The sequence below is a fragment of the Pituophis catenifer genome, unplaced genomic scaffold (genome assembly GCF_029215685.1).
Source record: "Pituophis catenifer annectens isolate HBS135680 unplaced genomic scaffold, rPitCat1.0.hap2 SCAF_3, whole genome shotgun sequence".
Classification (NCBI taxonomy): domain Eukaryota; kingdom Metazoa; phylum Chordata; class Lepidosauria; order Squamata; family Colubridae; genus Pituophis; species Pituophis catenifer.
The window spans coordinates 2411610-2431908 of record NW_027256883.1 but is presented as its reverse complement, the minus strand read 5'-3'; the positions used below and the strand labels follow the sequence as shown (position 1 = coordinate 2431908).

Below are 20299 nucleotides of genomic sequence, written 5' to 3'. Positions count from 1 at the left end.
CCCCTTCTTCTTTGTGGCAGACCGCTATAATGTCACACTAGTCCTTTTCTTTCGACTTAGACATAGTCAATTCCTGCAACCGTTCTGGTATATGAAAACAGAACAAGAGAATAACAGAGTTGGAAGGGACCTCGGAGGTCTTCTAGTCCAACCCCCTGCTCAGGCAGGAAACCCTATACTGTTTCAGACAAATGGTGGTCCAATCTCTTCTTAAAATCCTTCAGTGATGGAAGCACCCACAATTCCAACCCCCTTATACCATTTCAGACAAATGGTTGTCCAAACTCTCCTTAAAAATTTCCAGCTTTAGAGCACCCACAACTTCGTGGGGCAAATCTATGCTCATTTTGGGGGCAAGTCTTGGTGGCACAGCAGACTAAAGCACTGTCAAGTAACACCAGCTGCCTGCAATTATTGCAAGTTCGAATCTCACCAGGCTCAAGGTTGACTCAGCCTTCCATCCTTCCAAGGTAGGTAAATTGAGGACCCAGATTATGGGGGCAATAAACTGACTTTGTATAAAAAAAAAAGAACACCGCTTGGGGGGGAGGCGCGAAAGCCCTACTAAGCAGGTATATACAAAAGTATGAAGGCTATTGCTTAACGCATTGTAAGCCGCCCTGAGTCTCTGGAGAAGGGTGGCATATAAATTGAACCAATAAAATAATAAATAAATAAGTATATTGCTCATTCCAAGATGGAAAACTGAAAAGGAGATTCTCAGTCCTCCAAGGCCATGATTGTCCCAAAGGTGCTTTTTCAAGTTTTCAGAAAGTCCAGTTGCCTCTTGGAAAAAGCACCTTTGGGAAAAACTGAAAAGCCTCCTTCCGTAAAAAGCCCAGCTCTTGACGACTTCCCTAAGCCCGTCCACGAAGCTTTGCTTTGCAAACTGCCATTCCCTTTTTCCCTAAATGCTTTTAAACGTGGATCTCCTCGTGGTCCCCCATCCATAGACCAGCATAGCTCGGCTTGGCAAAATGAGCCAAAAGTCGGGGAGGTGCAAAGAGGAAAAAAAAAAAAACCCTCATCGGAGCCCGGGATGGAGTGGAAGGAAAGCGGGCCCAAGCAAGGCGACGCACCCCGAACCTACCGACCCTTCGGCCCCTCCGATCCCCGCAAACGAGCCTCGCACACCGCAGCGCCCAGCGGAGCCCCGCGGCTGCTTTTTAAAAAACCCGCGGCGTGACGTCACGGGAGGTTCAGCCAATCGCCGCCGCGCTCCGAAAAGGGGCGTGGCGGACCCGCGCCTCCCTCCCCCCGCGCGCGAGATCCCCGAGAGGGCCGGGCGGGGATTGGCTGTCTTTGGCGGCGGGGGGCGTGGCGTGGGCGTGGCCGGAGCCCAAGCTGGGGTTGGGCGGAGAGGGGGGGGAGCGGGAGCGGGCAGAAGAGCCATGGAGCCTCTGCGGGAGCTGCGCGTGGGGTTCATCGGGGCGGGGCGCATGGCGAGCGCCGTGGCCCGGGCGATGCTGCTGGCAGGTAAGGGCCCCCACGGAACTCCCCTCCCCCGGTTGCTGGACTAGAAGACCTCGGAGGTCCCCTCCAGCTCGGCTCTGTTCCAAGACCCGGCTGGGGGCTTCCACCCCACTTTTAGGGACCCCCCCCCCAGGCACCAAGGAGGGGGCGGGGTGGAGAGGCGGTGGGGTGCAGAAGAAGGGTAAGAGATCTTACTTAGAGGGGTCCCTTCTTTAGAGGGATCTCTTAAATGGGTCCCTTTACTTAGATGGGTCCCTTATTTAGGGGGATCCCTTATTTATAGGGGTCCCTTACTTAGAGGACTCACTTACTTAGAGGGGTTCCTTAAATCGGTCCCTTATTTATAGGAGTTCCTTATTTAGGGGGATCCCTTATTTAGGGGGTTTCTTATTTAGGGAGGGCCCCTTATTTAGGGGGATCCCTTATTTAGAGGGGTCTCTTACTTGAGGACTCACTTACTTAGAGGGGTTCCTTATTTAGAGAGGTTCCTTATTTAGGGGGTCCCTTATTTAGGGGGATCCCTTATTTAGGAGGATCCCTTATTTAGGGAGGGCCCCTTATTTAGGGGGATCCCTTATTTAGAGGGGTCTCTTACTTAAATGGCTCACTTACTTAGAGGGGTTCCTTAAATAGGTTCCTTATTTAGGGGGATCCCTTATTTAGGGAGGGTCCCTTATTTAGGGGAATCCCTTATTTAGGGGGATCCCTTATTTAGAGGGGTCTCTTACTTGACGACTCACTTACTTAGAGGGGTTCCTTAAATAGGTTCCTTATTTAGAGAGGTTCCTTATTTAGGGGGTCCCTTATTTAGGGTGGGTCCCTTATTTAGGGGGATCCCTTATTTAGAGGGGTCCCTTTCTTAGAGGACTCACTTACTTAGAGGGGTTCCTTAAATAGGTCCCTTATTTAGAGGGGTTCCTTATTTAGGGGGGGGGTCCCTTATTTAGGGAGATCCCTTATTTAGAGGGGTCCCTTTCTTAGAGGACTCACTTACTTAGAGGGGTTCCTTAAATAGGTCCCTTATTTAGAGGGGTTCCTTATTTAGGGGGGTCCATTATTTAGGGGGAGCCCTTATTTAGGGAGGGTCCCTTATTTAGAGGACTCACTTGCTTAGAGGGGTTCCTTATTTAGGGGAATCCCTTATTTAGATGGGCTCCTAAAAGGGGTCCTTTATATAGAGAGGTCCCTAAGAGGGGGTCCCTTATTTAAAGGGGTCCCTAAGACCTGTCTCCTACTTAGAGGAGTCGCTGAGAAGGGGTTTCTTATTTAAAGGGGCTCCTTAGACAGGTCACTGGAATGTTGGCTTTTGCAGAATACAGATTGTTGTGGGTTTATGACTACAACGGAGCCCAAAATTTCCATTCCTAAGCAAGTTGGTTGTTAAGTGAGTTTTGTCCCACTTTACGACCTTTCTTGCCGTAGTAGTTAAGTGAATCACTGCGGTTGTTAAATTGGTAACGTGGGCTAATAAGTGAATCTGGCTTCCCTGTTGACTTTGGGTATCAGAAGGTCGCAAAAGGGGAATCGCGTGACCCTGGGATGGTCATAAGTATGAGTCAGTTGCCAAGATTTTGATCATGTGACTGTGGGGATGCTACAACGGTCGTGAGTGTGAAAAACGGTCATCGATGACTGATTTCAGTACCATTGTACTTTTGAACGTCACTAAATGAATGGTTGTAAATTGAGGACGTCCTGTACTTCAGTAGTATGTTTCGGATCCCTAATGACGGACTTTTTGAAGCACCGATGGTTTCAGATAATTTGCTCCTGAAATCAATTAGGATTAACAGAATAACAGAGCCGGAAGGGGCCTTGGAGGTCTTGTAGTCCAACCCCATATCTGGAGACTAAAAAATATGAAGAACAGTTGCAGGAATTGAATATATCTAGTCTAGAGAAAAGAAGGACTAGGGGAGACATGATAGCAGCGTTCCGATATTTGAGGGGCTGCCACAAAGAAGAGGAGGGGGTCCACCTATTCTCCAAAGCCCCCGAAGGCAGGAGAAGAAGCAAGGAATGGAAACTAATCAAGGAGAGAAGCAACTTAGAACTAAGGAGAAACTTCCTATCAATGAAAACAGTGGAACAGCTTGCCACCAGAAATTGTAAGTGGAGGTTTTCAAGAAGAGATTAGATGGAAGATCACCTGTCTGAAATGGTCTAGGGTCTCCTGCTTGAGTAGGGGGCTGCACTAGAAGACTTCCAAGGTTCCTTCCAGCTGTATTCTGATTGATCAGATAAATGATTGTCTAATCCAGGGGTCTCCAAATTTGGCAACTTTAAGACTTGAGGACTTCAACTCCCAGAATTCCTCAGCCAGCAAGTTTGGAGACCTCTGGTCTAATCTCTTCTTGAAAGCCTCCAGGGATGGAGCACCTATAACTTCTGGTGGCAAACTGTTCCAATGGCTAATTTTTTTTTTTTTTTTTAATTTGATTTATATGCCGCCCTTCTCCGGAGACTCAGGGCGGCTTACAATGCGTTAAGCAATTGTAATTGTTCTCGCTGTCAGAAAATTTCTCCTTAGTGCTAGCTTTGTTCTCTCCTTGATTAATTTTAGATTACAGGTATTCCTTCAGTTACAACCGTTTGTTTAGTGACCATTCAAAGTTATAACAGCACCGAAAAAGGTGATTGATGACCGCGTTTCACACTTATGACCATTGCGGCATGGTCACGTGATCAAAATTCAGACGCTTGGCAACTGACTCATATTTATGACAGTGTCTCGGGGCCGCACAATCCCCTTTTACGACCTTCGATGGGGAAACTAGATTCAATTAACAACCCTAATTTAAGAACTGCAATAATTCACTTAACAACTGTGGCCAGAAATGTCGTAAAAAGCAGCAAACATTCACTTAATGTTTCACTTAGCAACGGAAATTTTGGGCTCCATTGTGGTCGTACATTGAGGACTACCTGTATCAAAAGTAAATGAGGAGGGAATATTGCTACAAAGGAAGAGGCAGGTTTGGTCCTGTGGGTAAGTTTTTACAATTTTACTGCCTTCGTGGAAATTTACTGCCGTCATGGAAAAATCTCAATTTGTTTTTTTCCTGCTCTGTTTTTCTCAGTAATTTCACTTACCTCAGATCCATTTACCTGAAATCTAAACCTCTGGAAATTTTGCTTTGATCTGGAAATTATAGCAGGAAAAATTTTCTAAGGGAACCCAAGTTTAACCTGATTCTTGACCTTTGGGCTGCTTTTCACCAAACCTTATTTTTAAACAATAGCCTCAAATCTGTTTTCTTAATATTTCTTGAATGGCCAATTTTAACTCAAGGAAGAAATGAATTTATTTGTGTGGGTCTGCTCAGAAAATAGGTTCATGGTCATGGGAAAACATACGTTTGGTTAAAGATAAAACAGCTTGCAAACTGTAAACTCTGAACCATCTTTCTGGATCAAGGGGTGGAAAAACAGTATTTTAAAAAGTATTTTTAAATTCAGCCTATTTAAAAATGTATTTTTGCCACCTCAAATTTGGTTTTAAGACAAAAAATGGCATCAGGGCAATAGCCATCTCGGCTAGAAACTGCTATGTTCTTTTATTTATTCAGGGAATTTATATAAATGGATCACCTTGGCCCCATAACAAGATTTTATCTGGACAGGGAGTTTAAATTAGAATTGCACTTTTTTTTCAAATTCAGAACAAGCTGTGCCATTCTCACAGGAAGTGTTCCAAAGGTGCTACGATTATCATTATTATTTTTTGGTATGAATTTAAAATGAAAGAAAGGTTTTGGGTTTGAAACCTTTTACCCAAATTTAATCAAAATACAGTTTTTTTAAAAAAAAAATTAAAACAGCAGAAAAATAGATTTGGGGTATTTGCATTCTCTTTGGACAGTGTCCAAAATGCAAGGACAATAACCAGGAGAAAAGTATAGTTAGTCCTGGACTTACGACCATAACTGAGCCCCAACATTTATGTCGCTAAGTGAGAAATCCATGAAGGGAGTTTTGCCTCATTTTATGACTTTTCTCCCATTTGTTAAGTGAATCACTGCAGGTGTTAAGCTAGTGACACGGTTGTTAAGTGAATCTGACTTCCCCATGGATTTTGCTTGTCAGATGGTCGCAAAAGAGGATCACGTGACTCAGGGACACTGCAACCGTCATAAATTGATAAATTGAGTCCTCAGGGAGAAGGGCGGTATATAAATTGGAAATTAAATTAAATTAAATTAAATAAATACGAGTCAGTTGCCAAGCGTCTGAATTTTGACTGCGTGCCCATGGGGATGCTGGAATGGTCATTAAGTGTGAAAAATGGTCATAAGTCCGTTTTTTCCACTGCCGTTGTAACTTTCCACATTCACTGAGTGAATGGTTGTAAATCGAGGACTACCTGGGGTATCTTCCAGTTAAACAGATGCTGATAACCCTGTACTGCTTTTAAAGTAATTTCCTTTTCACTGGGGGGGTCATTGCTGTGTCCCAATGACTTATGACTATTTTTCACACTTATGACAATTGCAGCACCCCCCCCCCCCCCCCCATGGTCACATGAATAAAATCCAGATGCTTGACAACTGACTTGTGTTTATGACGATTTGCGGTGTCCCCGGGGTCATGTGATCCCCTTTTGCGACCTTCTGATCAGCCAAATCAATGGGAGAAGTCTGATTCGCTTAACAACCGGCCTACTAACTTATCAAGTGCAGTGATTCACTTAACAACGGTGGCCAGGAAGGTCGTCAAATGGGACCAAACTCGCTTAACAAATTCTCACTTACCAGCTTAAATTTGGGGCTCAGTTGTGGTTGTAAATCGAGGACTACCTGTAGTCCAGTCGTGAGATGACCAGGGACTGAACGACTGGGAATCCTGGACCAGGAAACGCTGCGACTGGTGCAAAACATGAAGTCGCGGCCACAACTGCCACCTGTTTCTCCAGCAGGTGTTAAACATCTCCTTTTAATGATCCCATAATCCCTTGCGGGGTAGACTCGGGGCAACTGAATGGACTAGCAGAATGTTTTACTGGCCGGATGCCCTTCCTGTCTCCAGTGCGGAGTTATATTCGGCAAATACATTCTCATTGTGCTCAGAGAGAGAAATAGCCGTCTCTACCTAGGATCGAACTCACAGCCTCCTGATTGTGAGGCGAGAGTGCCACCTCTAGGCCACCGCACCACTCTCCAACGGGAGTTAATATTTTATGCAAATGTTAATTAGTCCAGAAGGCAAGATAGGGAGGGGGGGGGTCTCGAGGAAGAGTACTATTTCTCTGGAATCTGCCCTTCAGGATCGACTGTCCTGCAGCGTCCTGAAGTCTTATCCTTGCGAGACAATCCGGAAGGACGCGGAAGCCGCTGGCACCCCAGATTGGTGGGAATTCAAGCGGAAGCCACGAAGAGAGGCCTCCCCGGCTCGTGTCCCGATAGAATGCATCCCACCAGACAGAGAAGGCTATTAGAGTTCCAGAGACACCTTGGAAGCCAGGCTAAAGCCGAACCCGCGGATAGGTTTAATCCGAGAGATGGTTCACCCTCGCGGTCTGGAGTGCCCTGGCCCCAAACGGAATATTGGAGCTCAGATGGTAACTGTCCAATCTATTGGGATCGTTGGTTAGAAGATTAACCACCGCAAGTTTGGAAAGCTGGAGGGTGAAGTAACCTCTTTCGGACATATTAGCCTTCCTGGAGACTGGGGGGTTCCTCAGCCGTGGCCGTTTCAAGAGGTCTGGACTTTGACTCTCAGAATTCTGGTAGTTCTGAAGTCCACACATCTTAATCTGCCACGGTTGAGAGACAACGGCGGTGCACCATGCCGACGTCAATCTGAAGCTTTCTGTTCCTAATGGTGTAGAACCAATGAAGCTGCTTCTTCTTCTCCTCCTCCTCCTCCTCCTCCTCCTTCCTCCTCTTCTTCTATTTTTATTTTTTCTATTTCTCCTCCTCTTTTCTTTTTCTATTTCTTCTTCTATTTCTCCTCCTCTTCCTCTTCTTCTATTTCTATTTCTTCTATTTTTTCTTCTCCTCCTCCTCCTCTTCTATTTTTTCTTCTATTTCTTCTTCTATTTCTCCTCCTCCTCCTCTTCTCCTATTTCTATTTCTTCTTCTATTTCTTCTTCTATTTTTCTTCTTCCTCCTCTTCTTTTATTTCTCCTCTTCCTCCTCTTCTTCTATTTCTATTTCTTCTATTTCTTCTTCTACTTCTCCTCCTCTTCTTCTATTTCTATTTCTTCTTCTATTTCTCCTCCCCCTCTTCTTCTATTTCTATTTCTTCTTCTACTTCTCCTCCTCTTCGTCTATTTCTATTTCTTCTACTTCTTCTCCTCTTCCTCCTCTTTATTCTATTTCTATTTCTTCTTCTATTTCTCCTCCTCCTCCTCTTCTATTTCTATTTCTTCTATTTCTTCTTCTACTTTTCCTCCTCCTCTTCATCTATTTCTATTCTTCTATTTCTTCTTCTACTTCTCCTCCTCTTCCTCCTCTTCTTCTATTTCTATATCTTCATATATTTCTCCTCCTCTTCTTCTATTTCTATTTCTTCTTCTACTTCTCCTCCTCCTCTTCGTCTATTTCTATTTCTTCTACTTCTCCTCCTCTTTATTCTATTTCTATTTCTTCTTCTATTTCTCCTCCTCCTCCTCTGTTATTTCTATTTCTTCTATTTCTTCTTCTACTTCTCTTCCTCCTCTTCGTCTATTTCTATTCTTCTATTTCTTCTGCTACTTCTCCTCTTCCTCCTCTTTATTCTATTTCTATTTCTTCTTCTATTTCTCCTCCTCCTCCTCTTCTTGTATTTCTATTTCTTCTTCTATTTCTTCTTCTCCTCCTCTTCATCTATTTCTATTTTTTTCTTCTACTTCTCCTCTTCTATTTCTATTTCTTCTTCTATTTCTTCTTCTACTTCTCCTCCTCTTCACCTATTTCTATTTTTTTCTTCTACTTCTCCTCTTCTTCTATTTCTATTTCTTCTTCTATTCGTCCTCCTCCGTCAAAAAAACAAAACAACCCAACTTCAGTTGCCTTTTGAGAAAAATACCTTTGAGACAATTGGCAGCATCTTCTCACCTTGACCTTCATCCGACTTACGAAGATTTAGCAAGAAATCTGAACTGCTCTTCAGCAGAGTTGGTGGGACGCCCAACCCAGCCTTATTAAATATTTAGGTTTTAGAGGATGTATAGCTGAAAATCTACTTTTCGTAGCTTCTGTCTCCTGTTGTGAATCTTGGGAAGTTAGAACTCAATGAGTTTGTAATCCAGCGATGGGTTCTCCTACTATTGTCATCCTTTTCTCTCTCCTTGTAGGAGAAGTCCAAGCAGTGAATATCCTGGCCAGTGCTCCATCCAGCAGGAATCTGGACAAATTCCAGGTAAATATATACAGCTAAAGTTTCCCCCGGTCACTTCTGCCTCCATTTCCGTTTCTTGCCCGAGGGAACCAGCGTTGTTTGAAGACATTCTCCACAGTCATGTGGAGAGGAACACTGTTCCCTTCCCACCGAAGTGGTACCCATTTATCTACTTGCATTCGCATGCTTTTGAACTGCTAGATGGGCAGGAGCGGAGGCAAGGAATGGGAGCTCGCCTGGTCGCGTGGTGCTCGGGCTATACCAGGTGGTAAAGGCTGCTCAGAAAACTCAACGTTACCTTGGAATAAAAGTCTGTAGAGATTCTCAGTCATCCAGGTCCTGGTTGTCCCAAATATGCTTTTTTCAGGAGGCCACTGGACTTTCATTTTTCTTTTGAAGACGTTTCGTTTCTCATCCAAGAAGCTTCTTCAGCTCTGACAGGATAGTGGGGAATGGAAGGATTTATACTCCTTGCAGACAAAGCTGGTCATTTGCATCCTTTTTAGAGGGTCTTTGAAGCACTTGGAGGTTTGTCTGTGTCCTCAGGTCACCTGAATAGTGCTCCTAGTTCTGTAGTAATTGCGGACTATGGGAACCATTTGCACTACTCGGGTGACCCTGAGGACACAAATAAACCTCCAAGTGGCCTCAACGACCCTCTAAAAGGATGCAAATGACCAGCTCTCTGCAAGGAGTATAAATCCTTCAATTCCCCACCATCCAGCCAGAACTGAAGAAGCTTCTTAAATGAGAAGTGAAACATCTTCAAAGAAAAAACAAAGAAGTCCAGTTGCCTCTTGAAAAAAGCACCTTTGGGTTAGCTTGGAATAGTCAATTTTTCTCCAATTTGTTCCCAGCCTGGATCAGTGGTGTTAACGTGTCTGAAGCCCGTATTATATTTTGCATTGTGTTTTTATTGGTATGGTTGTTTATAGTCTGGGCTGCCATATTTCTTTGAGTTTTAATTCTTTGCATTGTTTATTTGTTATTGTAAGCCACCCAGAATCTTCCGGAGTGGGCGATTATTATAAAAACGATAAAATTTAAACAGGCCAATAAATCCAGATGCCTCTAGATGAATTGGATCGCATCTGCCGTAACGTCCTAAGACGATGGACGATTAGATTGCGTGGAAATTCCTGCAGTAAATTAAGTTGATGTCTAGCCTATTTGAATTCCGGTGCCAATCCACCAAATGGATTGGAGAGGAGTGAAATTATTTTGTGTTTCCAGAGAAAATAAAATTGGTTTTTCAGTGGGCTCGGTGCCGTGATATACAGCTGATGACACCCAGCTGTACATCTCCACCCCAGACCATCCCAACGATGCCTTGGAAGTGATGTCCCAGTGCCTGGAAGCCGTGTGGGTCTGGATGGGGAGAAACAGGCTTCGACTCAACCCTTCCAAGACCGAGTGGCTGTGGCTGCCGGCGTCCCGGTATAGCCAGCTGGTGCCATTGCTGGTTATTGGGGGCGAATCATTGGCCCCCACGGAAAGGGCCCGCAACTTGGGCGTCCTCCTGGATGCACGGATGTCTTTGGAAGAACATACGACGGCCGTGACCAGGGGGGCTTTTTATCAGGTTCGCCTGATTCGCCAGTTGCGCCCCTTTCTGGATCGGGACTCCTTACGCACGGTCACTCGAGCACTCGTCACTTCTCGCCTGGACTATTGTAACGCTCTCTACATGGGGCTCCCTTTGGGGTGCACCCGGAGGCTCCAACTGGTGCAAAATACGGCCGCGCGGGGGATTAGGGAGCGACGGGGCGCTCCCACATGACACCTCTCCTGCGCGAGCTGCATTGGCTTCCGGTGGACTTCTGGGTGCGCTTCAAGGTGTTGGTGACCACCTTTAAAGCGCTCCATGGCTTAGGGCCAGGGTACTTACGGGACCACCTTCTGCCACCAATTGTCCCCCACCGGCCAGTTCGCTCCCACAGAGAGGGCCTCCTCAGGGTGCCGTCGGCCAGACAATGTTGGCTGGCGACCCCCAGGAGGAGAGCCTTCTCTGTGGCAGCTCCTGCCCTCTGGAACAATCTGCCTCCAGAGATACGAGTGATCCCAGACCTCCGGACTTTTTGTCGGGCCCTAAAAACTTACTTTTTTCAGCTAGCCGGGCTGGCCTGATTCCATGTTGGTTTTAACGTTTGATACTGATTTTAATTGATATGTTTTAAATTATGGGCCAAATTTCATTTAATCAGTTTTAATAATTATTTTAACTTTTGTGTACAAATGTTTTTATTTTGGCTGTTCACCACCCTGAGTCTGAAAGGAGAAGGGCGGTATACAAATTTAATAAATAAAATAATAAAATAAATAAAATATATTTGGTTTGATTTTCACTCGGCGCCCTGCGCGTCAATCCTGCAGCTGTCGTTTCAGACGGTAGCTTTACAACTTCACGTGTGGTGCAAACCCAGCCAAAGGTGGCTTGCTCAAAAAACCTTTGGGGTGTGTGAACTCAGTCCATGACTGATTGTGGTCAGTTCAAAGCAGACGTAAACGCTCCCTCCAGTTCTTTGGGTCCCCCTTGTAAAGAAAGCTGGGCCTGTGGTCAGTTGAAGAAGTGCCAAATGAAGGTTTGTTCTTGGTCTCTTAAGGAGAATTCTGCAGATTTTCCTGCACATATACAGGGAGTCCTCGACTTACGACAGTTCATTTAGTGACCATTTGAAGTTACAATGGCGCCAAAAAAAAATTGACTTATGACTGTTTTTCAAACTTAGTGACCATTGCAGCATCATCCCCAGGGTCACGTGATCAAAAGTCAGACGCCTGGCAACTGACTCATTCCCCTTTTGCGACCTTCTGACGAGCAAAGTCCATGGGGAAGCCGGATTCATTTAACAACCGTGTCACTCACTTAACAACCGCAGTGATTCACTTAACAGCTGTGGCGAGAAAAGTCGTAAAACGGGGCAAAACTTCGCTGAACAAATTTCTCACTTAGCAACCTAAGTTTTGGGCGCAGTTGCAGTCGTAATTCAAGGACTCCCTGCAGTCCAGGTTTGGAATCTTTGAACCTGCTGGGGTTGTAGAGAGGAATGAGTCCGTTTCTTGGGCAGAAAGGGGGTCCCTCTGTGGGGGGACCGTATAAACCGCGTTGGCGCAGTGGTTAGAGTGCAGTACTGCAGGCTACTTCTGCTGCCTGCCGGCTGCCTGAAATTTGCCAGTTCGAATCTCACCAGGCTCAAGGTTGACTCAGCCTTCCGTCCTTCCATTCATCCAGCCATCTTTTCTTTCTTTCTTTCCTTCCTTCCTTCCTTCTTTCCTTCCTTCCTTCCTTCCTTCCTTCTTCCTAAAAGTTGATTCAGCCTTCCATCCTTCCGAGGTGGGTAAAATGGGGACCCGGATTGTTGGGGGCAAGAGGCTGATTCTATAAACCGCTTAGTGAGGGCTGTAAAAGAACTGTGAAGTGCTATATAAGTCTTAAGTGCTATTGCTACCGTCCTTCCTTCCTTCCTTCCTTCCTTCCTTCCTTCCCTCCCTCCCTCCCTCCCTCCCATCCATCCATTCATCCATCCACCCACCCATCTATCCATCCTTTCCTCCTCCTTCCTTCCTTCCATTCATCCAGCCATCTTTTCTTTCTTTCTTTCCTTCCTTCCTTCCTTCCTTCCTTCCTTCCTTCCTTCCTTCTTCCTAAAAGTTGATTCAGCCTTCCATCCTTCCGAGGTGGGTAAAATGGGGACCCGGATTGTTGGGGCACAATAGGCTGGCTCTGTAAACTGTTTAGAGAGGGCTGGGAAGCTCTGTGAAGCGGTATATAAGTCTAAGTAATATTGCTATTCCTTCCTTCCTTCCTTCCTTCCTTCCTTCCTTCCTCAACCAAAGGGCTTCGCTTGCCGGACAACCCATCGCAACCTGGAGGTCCTGGAGAAGTGCTCCTTCGTATTCCTGGCCACCAAGCCCCACATTCTCCCGGTCGTTCTGCAGGAGATCGGCCCCGCGGTCACCAACAGCCACGTCCTCATTTCCATGGCCGCTGGAGTCCCCCTCCGGACCCTGGAAGAGGTGAGTTCCCCGAAGAGCAAACCTGTAGGTGTCCCAAAGGTGCTTTTTCAGGAGGCAACTGGACTTCCTTGGTTTTTTTTTTCCCCTTTTGAAGACGTTTCGCTTCTCCTCCAAGAAGCTTCTTCAGCTCTGACTGGATGGTGGGGAATGGAAGGATTGATACTCCTTGCAGACAGCTGGTCCTTTGCATCCTTTTAGATCAGGGGTGTCCAACTCAATTTCATTGGGGCTGTGGTTAACCTCGGGGGGGGGGCGTGGGGAAGGCCCTGGCTGACTGGGTGGGCGTGGCCAGCTGGGTGGGTGTGGCCAGCTTGACACCACTCCCCAAACTGCTGGCATGTTTCCTCTTTGCATTGGGTACAGCAGGCCGAAGCAATGTGGGCGAGACCCTTACATTTTGCAGGACGGCCCCGTGGGCTGGAACCGACCACATTGCGGGCCTGATCCGGCCCACGGTCCTTGAGTTTAACACCCCTGTTTTAGGGGGTCGTTGAAGCACTTGGAGGTTTATCTGTATCCTCAGGGTCACCTGAGAGGTGCAAATAGTTCCTGTAGACTGCAATTTTTTCCCCCTCTGGAAATCCATTCCTACTCCCACACCATTCAAAGGGTGTCCATCCCAAATTGCATGGCTAAAAGCAGGGGTGAAATCCAACAGGTTCGGGGGAACCGGTAGCAGAAATTTTGAGTAGTTCGGAGAACCCGTAGTAGAACCGGCAAATACCGCACCTCTGGCTGGCCCCAGGAGTGGGGAAAGAATGGGGATTTTGCAGTATCCTTCCCCCAGGAGTGGGGAGGGAATGGGGATTTTGCAGTATCCTTCCCCCAGGAGTGGGGTGGGAATGGAGATTTTGCAGTATCCTTTCCCCAGGAGTGGGGAGGGAGTGGGGATTTTGCAGTATGCTTCCCCCAGGAATGGGGGAGATGGAGATTTTGCAGTATCCTTCCCCCAGGGGTGGGGAGGAAATGGGGATTTTGCAGTATCCTTCCCCCAGGAGTGGGGTGGGAATGGAGATTTTGCAGTATCCTTTCCCCAGGAGTGGGGAGGGAGTGGGGATTTTGCAGTATGCTTCCCCCAGGAATGGGGGAGATGGAGATTTTGCAGTATCCTTCCCCCAGGAGTGGGGTGGGAATGGGAATTTTGCAGTATCCTTCCCCCCAGGAGTGGGGTGGGAATGGAGATTTTGCAGTATCCTTCCCCCCAGGAGTGGGGTGGGAATGGGGATTTTGCAGTATCCTTCCCCCAGGAGTGGGGAGGGAATGGGGATTTTGCAGTATCCTTCCCCCAGGAGTGGGGAGGGAATGGGGATTTTGCAGTATCCTTCCCCCAGGAGTGGGGAGGAAATGGGGATTTTGCAGTATGCTTCCCCCAGGAATGGGGGAGATGGAGATTTTGCAGCATCCTTCCCCCAGGAGTGGGGAGGAAATGGGGATTTTGCAGTATCCTTACCCCAGGAGTGGGGAGGGAATGGGGATTTTGCAGTATGCTTCCCCCAGGAGTGGGGAGGGAATGGAGATTTTGCAGTATCCTTTCCCCAGGAGTGGGGAGGGAATGTGGATTTTGCAGTATGCTTCCCCCAGGAGTGGGGAGGGAATGGGGATTTTGCAGTATCCTTCTCCCAGGAGTGGGGAGGGAATGGGGATTTTGCAGTATCCTTCTCCCAGGAGTGGGGAGGGAATGGGAATTTTGCAGTATTCTTCCCCTGCCACGCCCACCAAACCACACCAGGCCCACCAGGCCATACCCACAGAGTCAGTAGTAAAAAAAATTGAATTTCACCATTGGCTAAAAGCATTTTATTAAAATAAATCAGATAAAAATAAAAAAAAAATTGATTGAAATTTTTAAAAACTCTGATTTTTTTTTTTTTAAAAAAAAACATCAGTTTTTATCCACCCTGCAGCAGGGTGAGTCTGCTGGGGGGGGTCTCTCACCGGGTGCCCTTGTCTCCTTCCTCGGCAGCTGCTTCCTGCGGGGACGCGGGTGCTGCGTATGATGCCCAACCTTCCCTGCGAGGTGCGGTCGGGGGCTGTCCTGCTCTCTCGAGGGTCCTCCGTGGGGGAAGAGGAGGTCTCGCTGCTGAAGAACCTGCTGGCCTCGTGCGGCTTGTGCGAAGAGGCTCCCGAGTCCTACATCGACATCCACACGGCGCTGAGTGGCAGCGGCGTGGCTTATGTGAGTGTCCTTTTCCCGCTGGCTCCTTCATCCGCCTCTTATACAGGGAGTGTTCAACTTACAACCAATTCATTTAGCGACCAAAGTTACAACGGCGACTTTACGGCCGTTTTTCGCACTTAATGACCGTTGCAGCATCCCCATGGACACGTGGATCGAAGTTTTTGACTCTTGGTAACAGGTTTCATATTTATGACGGTCACGGGTTCCCAGGGTCAGCTGATCCCCTTTGGCGACCTTCTGATGAGCAAAATCCATGGGGAAGCCAGGTTCGCTTCGCAACCGGGTTACTACCGCAGGGATTCACTTAATGACGGTGGCAAGGAAAGTCGTAAAACGGGGTGAAATACACTCAATGTCTCACCAACAGAAAGTTTGAGCTCAGTTGTGGTCGTCAGTTGAGGACTACCTGTATTTGTTGCAAATTGCAGATATGGCACCTGGCCTCCCGCAGTCCCATCAGGCAGGGTTTTTTTCTTTAAAAATCTTAAGTTTCTAGTCCACATACAGGTGTCCCCATCAGGCCCTCCTCGTTTCTTTTTCTGCAAGCTGTCTTTGCCCTTACCCCCCCCCTCCCCACCCAGAAACAATAATTTCAAACCTAAACCATGGGCGACCTCCAAAAATAACCAGTAGCCCTCAGCCTTCCTCACTGTGGTCTCTAGCGATGTTGGCTTGTTGCTGTGGGTTATTAGGAATTCAGGGAGTTATAGTCCGACACTTAGGCAGACCTCAATCTCAGTGGTGGGTTCCGCCCGGTTCCGCCAAGCCGGTAGCGGTGACGATATGACGTCACCGAACTGGTTCTGCCCCCCCTGTCCCCACCCCCCCCCCGCATTATTCTTACCTTTTATTTGGCCCCACCCCCAATCTATTGCTGCCTCCGGAGTCCCAGCTGATGGGCGATAAGGAAAAACTGTTTAAACTCTTGCTGTGGGGCTTCAAAGGGCCGCCCTACAGCTAATCAGTGTTAAAAGGCAGTGTGGTGGTACACCGGTGCCTCCAAAAACAAATGAGTAGACCAGAGCCTGCAAAAATAAAAGGGTAGACCAGTGCCTGTAAAAATACATGAGTAGACCGGTGTCTGCAAAAAATAAATGGGTAGACCAGTGCCTGCAAAAATACATGAGTAGACCGGTGCCTGCAAAAATAAATGGGTAGACCAGTGCCTCCAAAAACAAATGAGTAGACCAGTGCCTCCAAAAATAAATGGGTAGACCAGTGCCTGCAAAAACAAATGAGTAGACCAGTGCCTCCAAAAATAAATGGGTAGACCAGTGCCTCCAAAAACAAATGAGTAGACCAGTGCCTCCCAAAACAAATGAGTAGACCAGTGCCTCCAAAAACAAATGAGTAGACCGGTGCCTGCAAAAATAAATGGGTAGACCAGTGCCTCCAAAAATAAATGGGTAGACCAGTGCCTCCAAAAACAAATGAGTAGACCAGTGCCTCCAAAAACAAATGAGTAGACCGGTGCCTGCAAAAACAAATGAGTAGACCAGTGCCTCCAAAAATAAATGGGTAGACCAGTGCCTCCAAAAACAAATGAGTAGACAGGTGCCTCCAAAAACAAATGAGTAGACCGATGCCTCCAAAAACAAATGAGTAGACAGGTGCCTCCAAAAACAAATGGGTAAACCGGTGCCTCCAAAAACAAATGAGTAGACCAGTACAGCTCTGCAAGCAGTTAAAAGCCTGGTAGACCAGTACCTCTGCTAAATCCTAAAGAATTGTCACATGACCATCAAGCCACACCCACAAAATAAGCCACGCCCACAGAACCGGTAGTAAAAAAAAATTCAGAACCCACCCCTGGGCAAACCTCAATCTGTGGAAGACTGAAGGATGTACAGGTCGTCTTACGACCACAATTGAGCCCAAAACCTCTCTTGCTAGGTGAGACAGTCAAGTGAGTTTTGCTCCATTTGACAACCTTTCTTGCCGCCGTTGTTAAGCGAACCACTGCAGTTGACAGGTAAGTAACCCGGTGGTTAAGTGAATCTGGCTTCCCTCTTGTCAGAAGGTCGCAAAAGGGGATCACATGACCCCCCCCCCCCCCGTGGGACAGTTCAATCCGTCATAAATACGAGTCCGTTGCCAAGTATCTGAATTTTGAATATGTGATGCACGGGGCTACTGCAACGGTCATAACTGTGAAAAACAGTCGCGAGTCACTCTTTTTATTGCCGTTGTAACTTCGAATGGTCATTAAACGAACCGTTGTAAGTCGAGGACTACCTGTATTTCCTGATGGAGGAAGTAGAGTTTGTTCGGTGAGTCCTGTCCTCCGATCTCTTCACGCCTCCAAAGCTTTATTCTGCCTTTGATGGTCCTCTCCGACGTTTGGGGTCCGTCTGAAGACTGTAAAGTCCGCTGAAGCTCTTCTGTGGATGGCCTGTGGATTCAGCCATGTGGACGCGTAGCTTAAGATCGTGGTTTGTTTCCTCCCTTGACGCAGGCCTACATGTTCGCGGAAGCCCTGGCGGAAGGTGCGGTGAAGATGGGAATGCCCGGCCAGCTGGCCAACAAGATGGCAGCTCAAACTTTGCTGGTAAGAAGGGGTGAGGATTTTAACTTTTAACAGATGGACAGAAGGGATCTTGTAGATCATCTACCCCACAGTCAGTGGTGGGTTCCTCCTGGTTCGGCCCGGTTCGGCCGAGCCGGTAACGGTGACCCATCCCTGCCCACAGTCCTCCTCCTCCTCCAATTCCCCTCCTCCATTCCACAAAGCCTACTGCTTTCTAGCAATGTTATTTAGATGGGTCATGAAACGTCTCCCAAAAAACAGCCAAGTTCAGAGAGCATCAAGGACCCCCAGTTCAAGCCTGAGCTACAAATAGCAATAGCACTTAGATTTATATACCGCTTCACAGTGTTTTACAGTCCCCTCTAAGTGATTTACAGAGTCAGCCTCTTGCCCCCAACAATCTGGGTCCTCATTTTATCGATCTTGGAAGGACGAAAGGCTGAGTCAACCATGAGCTGGTCAGAATCGAACTCCTAGCAGTGGGCACAGCTAGCTTGCAATGCTACATTCTAACCACTGCATCACCACCTACCTACCTTCCTTCCTTCCTTCCTTCCTTCCTTCCTTCCTTCCTTCCTTCCTTCCTTCCTTCCTTCCTTCCCTCCCACTTAGCAATAGCCCTTAGGGTTATATACCGCTTCACAGTGCTTTACAGCCTCTCTAAGCCAGGGGTGAAATCCAAAATTTTTCCCTACCGGTTCTGTGGGCGTGGCTTGGCAGGCATGGCAGGGGAAAGATATTGCAAAATCTCCATTTCCACTCCAGGGGAAGGATACTGCAAAATCTCCATTCCCTCCCCTCCTGTGGGAAGGATATTGCAAAATCTCCATTCTTACCCCACTCTGGGGCCAGCCAGAGGTGGTATTTGCCCGTTCTCTGAACTACTCAAAATTTCTGCTACCGGTTCTCCAGAACCTGTTAGAACCTGCTGGATTTCACCCCTGCTCTAAGCGGCTTACAGAGTCAGCCTATTGCCCCAACAATCTGCTCCTCATTTTACCCACCTTGGAAGGACGGAAGGCTGAGTCAACCGTGAGCCTGGTGAGATTTGAACTGCCAAATTGCAGGCAGCCGGTAGTCCGCAGAAGTCGCCTGCAGTACTGCACTCTAACCACTGCGCCACCACGGCGCTCATATTGAATATTCTCTTCCATCAGTGCTTTATGCTCTGTCCATCCTGTCCCTTCACTTGAAACCTCCGATTTCTCTCCTCTCCTCCAGGGAGCAGCCAAAATGTTGCTGGAAACCGGGGACCACCCCGCTGTTCTTAGGAGTGCCGTTTGCACCCCAGGTGGTACCACCATCCACGCCTTGCACGAGTTGGAAAAGGGGTCCCTGCGAGCTACGGTCATGAACGCCGTGGAGGCGGCCACCAACCGGGCTCGTGAACTGGGCAACAGGTAGCAGGTGTGCATGGAGGCTCATGGGTACCACGTTTCTTGTGGAAGATGTGGGCCTCCCTCTCGCGCATCGTGTCCACATCTGCAGCTGGAGGAGCAGGGGGCCACGGCTTTCCACCCGAAGGAAATTGCCAGGACTCTGGCATGGTGGGTGCTCACAGGCATTTTGCCCATGGTGCCCCCTCATTGTGCATATTGTCATTGACGAAATTCTGTAATTCTGCAATGCAGGAGGATGTCACCAAACGCAGGCGACATCGTGCCCACTTCCAGGTACCCGGTTATTACGACCTGGGTGTGATCCATTCCAAACTTTTCCCATTGGCGGAATAAACCGTGGTAGCTCCGTTGTTGGCTATGAATTTGTTTGTTTGTTTCTATCTATCTCTGCTTGGTCTTCTTTCCTCAGCCCTCTGAAGGCAAGAGCTATTTTGCAGCTGGAGGTAGCTACAATGGAGGTTTGGGGTTTTTTGGGGGGTTATATGTTTTTTATTTTATTTTTATATTATTATTATTATTATTTATTCAATTTATATACCGCCCTTCTCCTATTGGACTCAGGGCGGTGCACAGCCAAGGATAAAAAACATACCAATACAAAATTTAAAATCAATTAAAAGAATTATACAGCTTTGGCCCACAATTTAAAACAATCCAGTTAAAACCGAATTTACACTTAAAAAGCTAAAAAGAGCTAAAAAGGTGTGTGTGTGGGGGGGGTCACGCCAGCCCTGCTTGATGGAAAAGAAAAGTTTTTAGGGCACGGCGAAAGGCTCGGAGATCTGGTATCCTTCGTATCTCCAATATCTACATCGACATCAATACATGAACAGTGTGGGATTTGGGTATCATTCATTTTGATACAAATAACAATACCCATATCAATAATGTTTGTTACATTGATTAAGCTTATATACTCTTAGTATTAATACTCCTATTTGTATTAAGATATAAACCTTCATTATTTAATCATTCAGTATTTCAATGTATCATTCTAATGCCAGTTACAACATTGTTTAAGCCTGCATAATAATACTGTCTTTCAACCTCTAATCTTTCCATTTAATTCTTTCATTTATTCTATTTAATCAGGCCATCCTTACTAATCCTAGTATAGTACACATATTGTATTAAAATAGAATCCCCTTACTCCATCCTGACAACTACCATATTGTTTAAACATACAGTGGGGCAAAAAAGTATTTAGTCAGCCACCAATTGTGCAAGTTCTCCCACTTAAAAAGATGAGAGAGGCCTGAATTGTCATCATAGGTAGACCTCAACTATGAGGGGAAGGTTACTGCAAAATCCCCATTTCCTCCCCGCTCCAGGGGAAGGATACTGCAAAATCTCCATTCCCTCCCCACTCCAGGGGAAGGATAC

The 20299-nt window shown here is 47.0% G+C and overlaps 1 protein-coding gene across 2 annotated transcripts; it reads left to right on the top strand.

Moving 5' to 3' along the window:
- The first annotated feature begins 1391 nt into the window (after positions 1 to 1391).
- PYCR3 (pyrroline-5-carboxylate reductase 3) lies at positions 1392 to 19227 on the top strand. 2 transcript variants are annotated; one of them, XM_070941943.1, is made up of 7 exons: positions 1392 to 1476; positions 6737 to 7030; positions 8750 to 8814; positions 12631 to 12810; positions 14774 to 14986; positions 17445 to 17537; positions 18738 to 19227. In XM_070941943.1, exons 1-7 carry the CDS (start codon positions 1392 to 1394, stop codon positions 18918 to 18920), a joined length of 1113 nt encoding a protein of 370 aa, XP_070798044.1. In that variant the 3' UTR covers positions 18921 to 19227. The 2 variants fall into 2 exon arrangements, with proteins under 2 accessions (XP_070798044.1, XP_070798045.1); XM_070941944.1 differs by lacking the exon at positions 6737 to 7030 and having other exon boundaries at positions 1400 to 1476.
- Positions 19228 to 20299: the final 1072 nt, after the last annotated feature.

What these genes read in the sequence shown, in the direction of transcription:
- PYCR3 (XM_070941943.1), top strand. Translation starts at nt 1,392, where the DNA reads ATGGAGCCTCTGCGGGAGCTGCGCGTGGGGTTCATCGGGGCGGGGCGC. An exon ending in CCGGGCGATGCTGCTGGCAG is followed by an intron (nt 1,477 to 6,736) that starts GTAAGGGCCCCC and finishes TCTGCCCTTCAG; the next exon opens with GATCGACTGTCCTGCAGCGT. An exon ending in TGGCAGCTCAAACTTTGCTG is followed by an intron (nt 17,538 to 18,737) that starts GTAAGAAGGGGT and finishes CCTCTCCTCCAG; the next exon opens with GGAGCAGCCAAAATGTTGCT.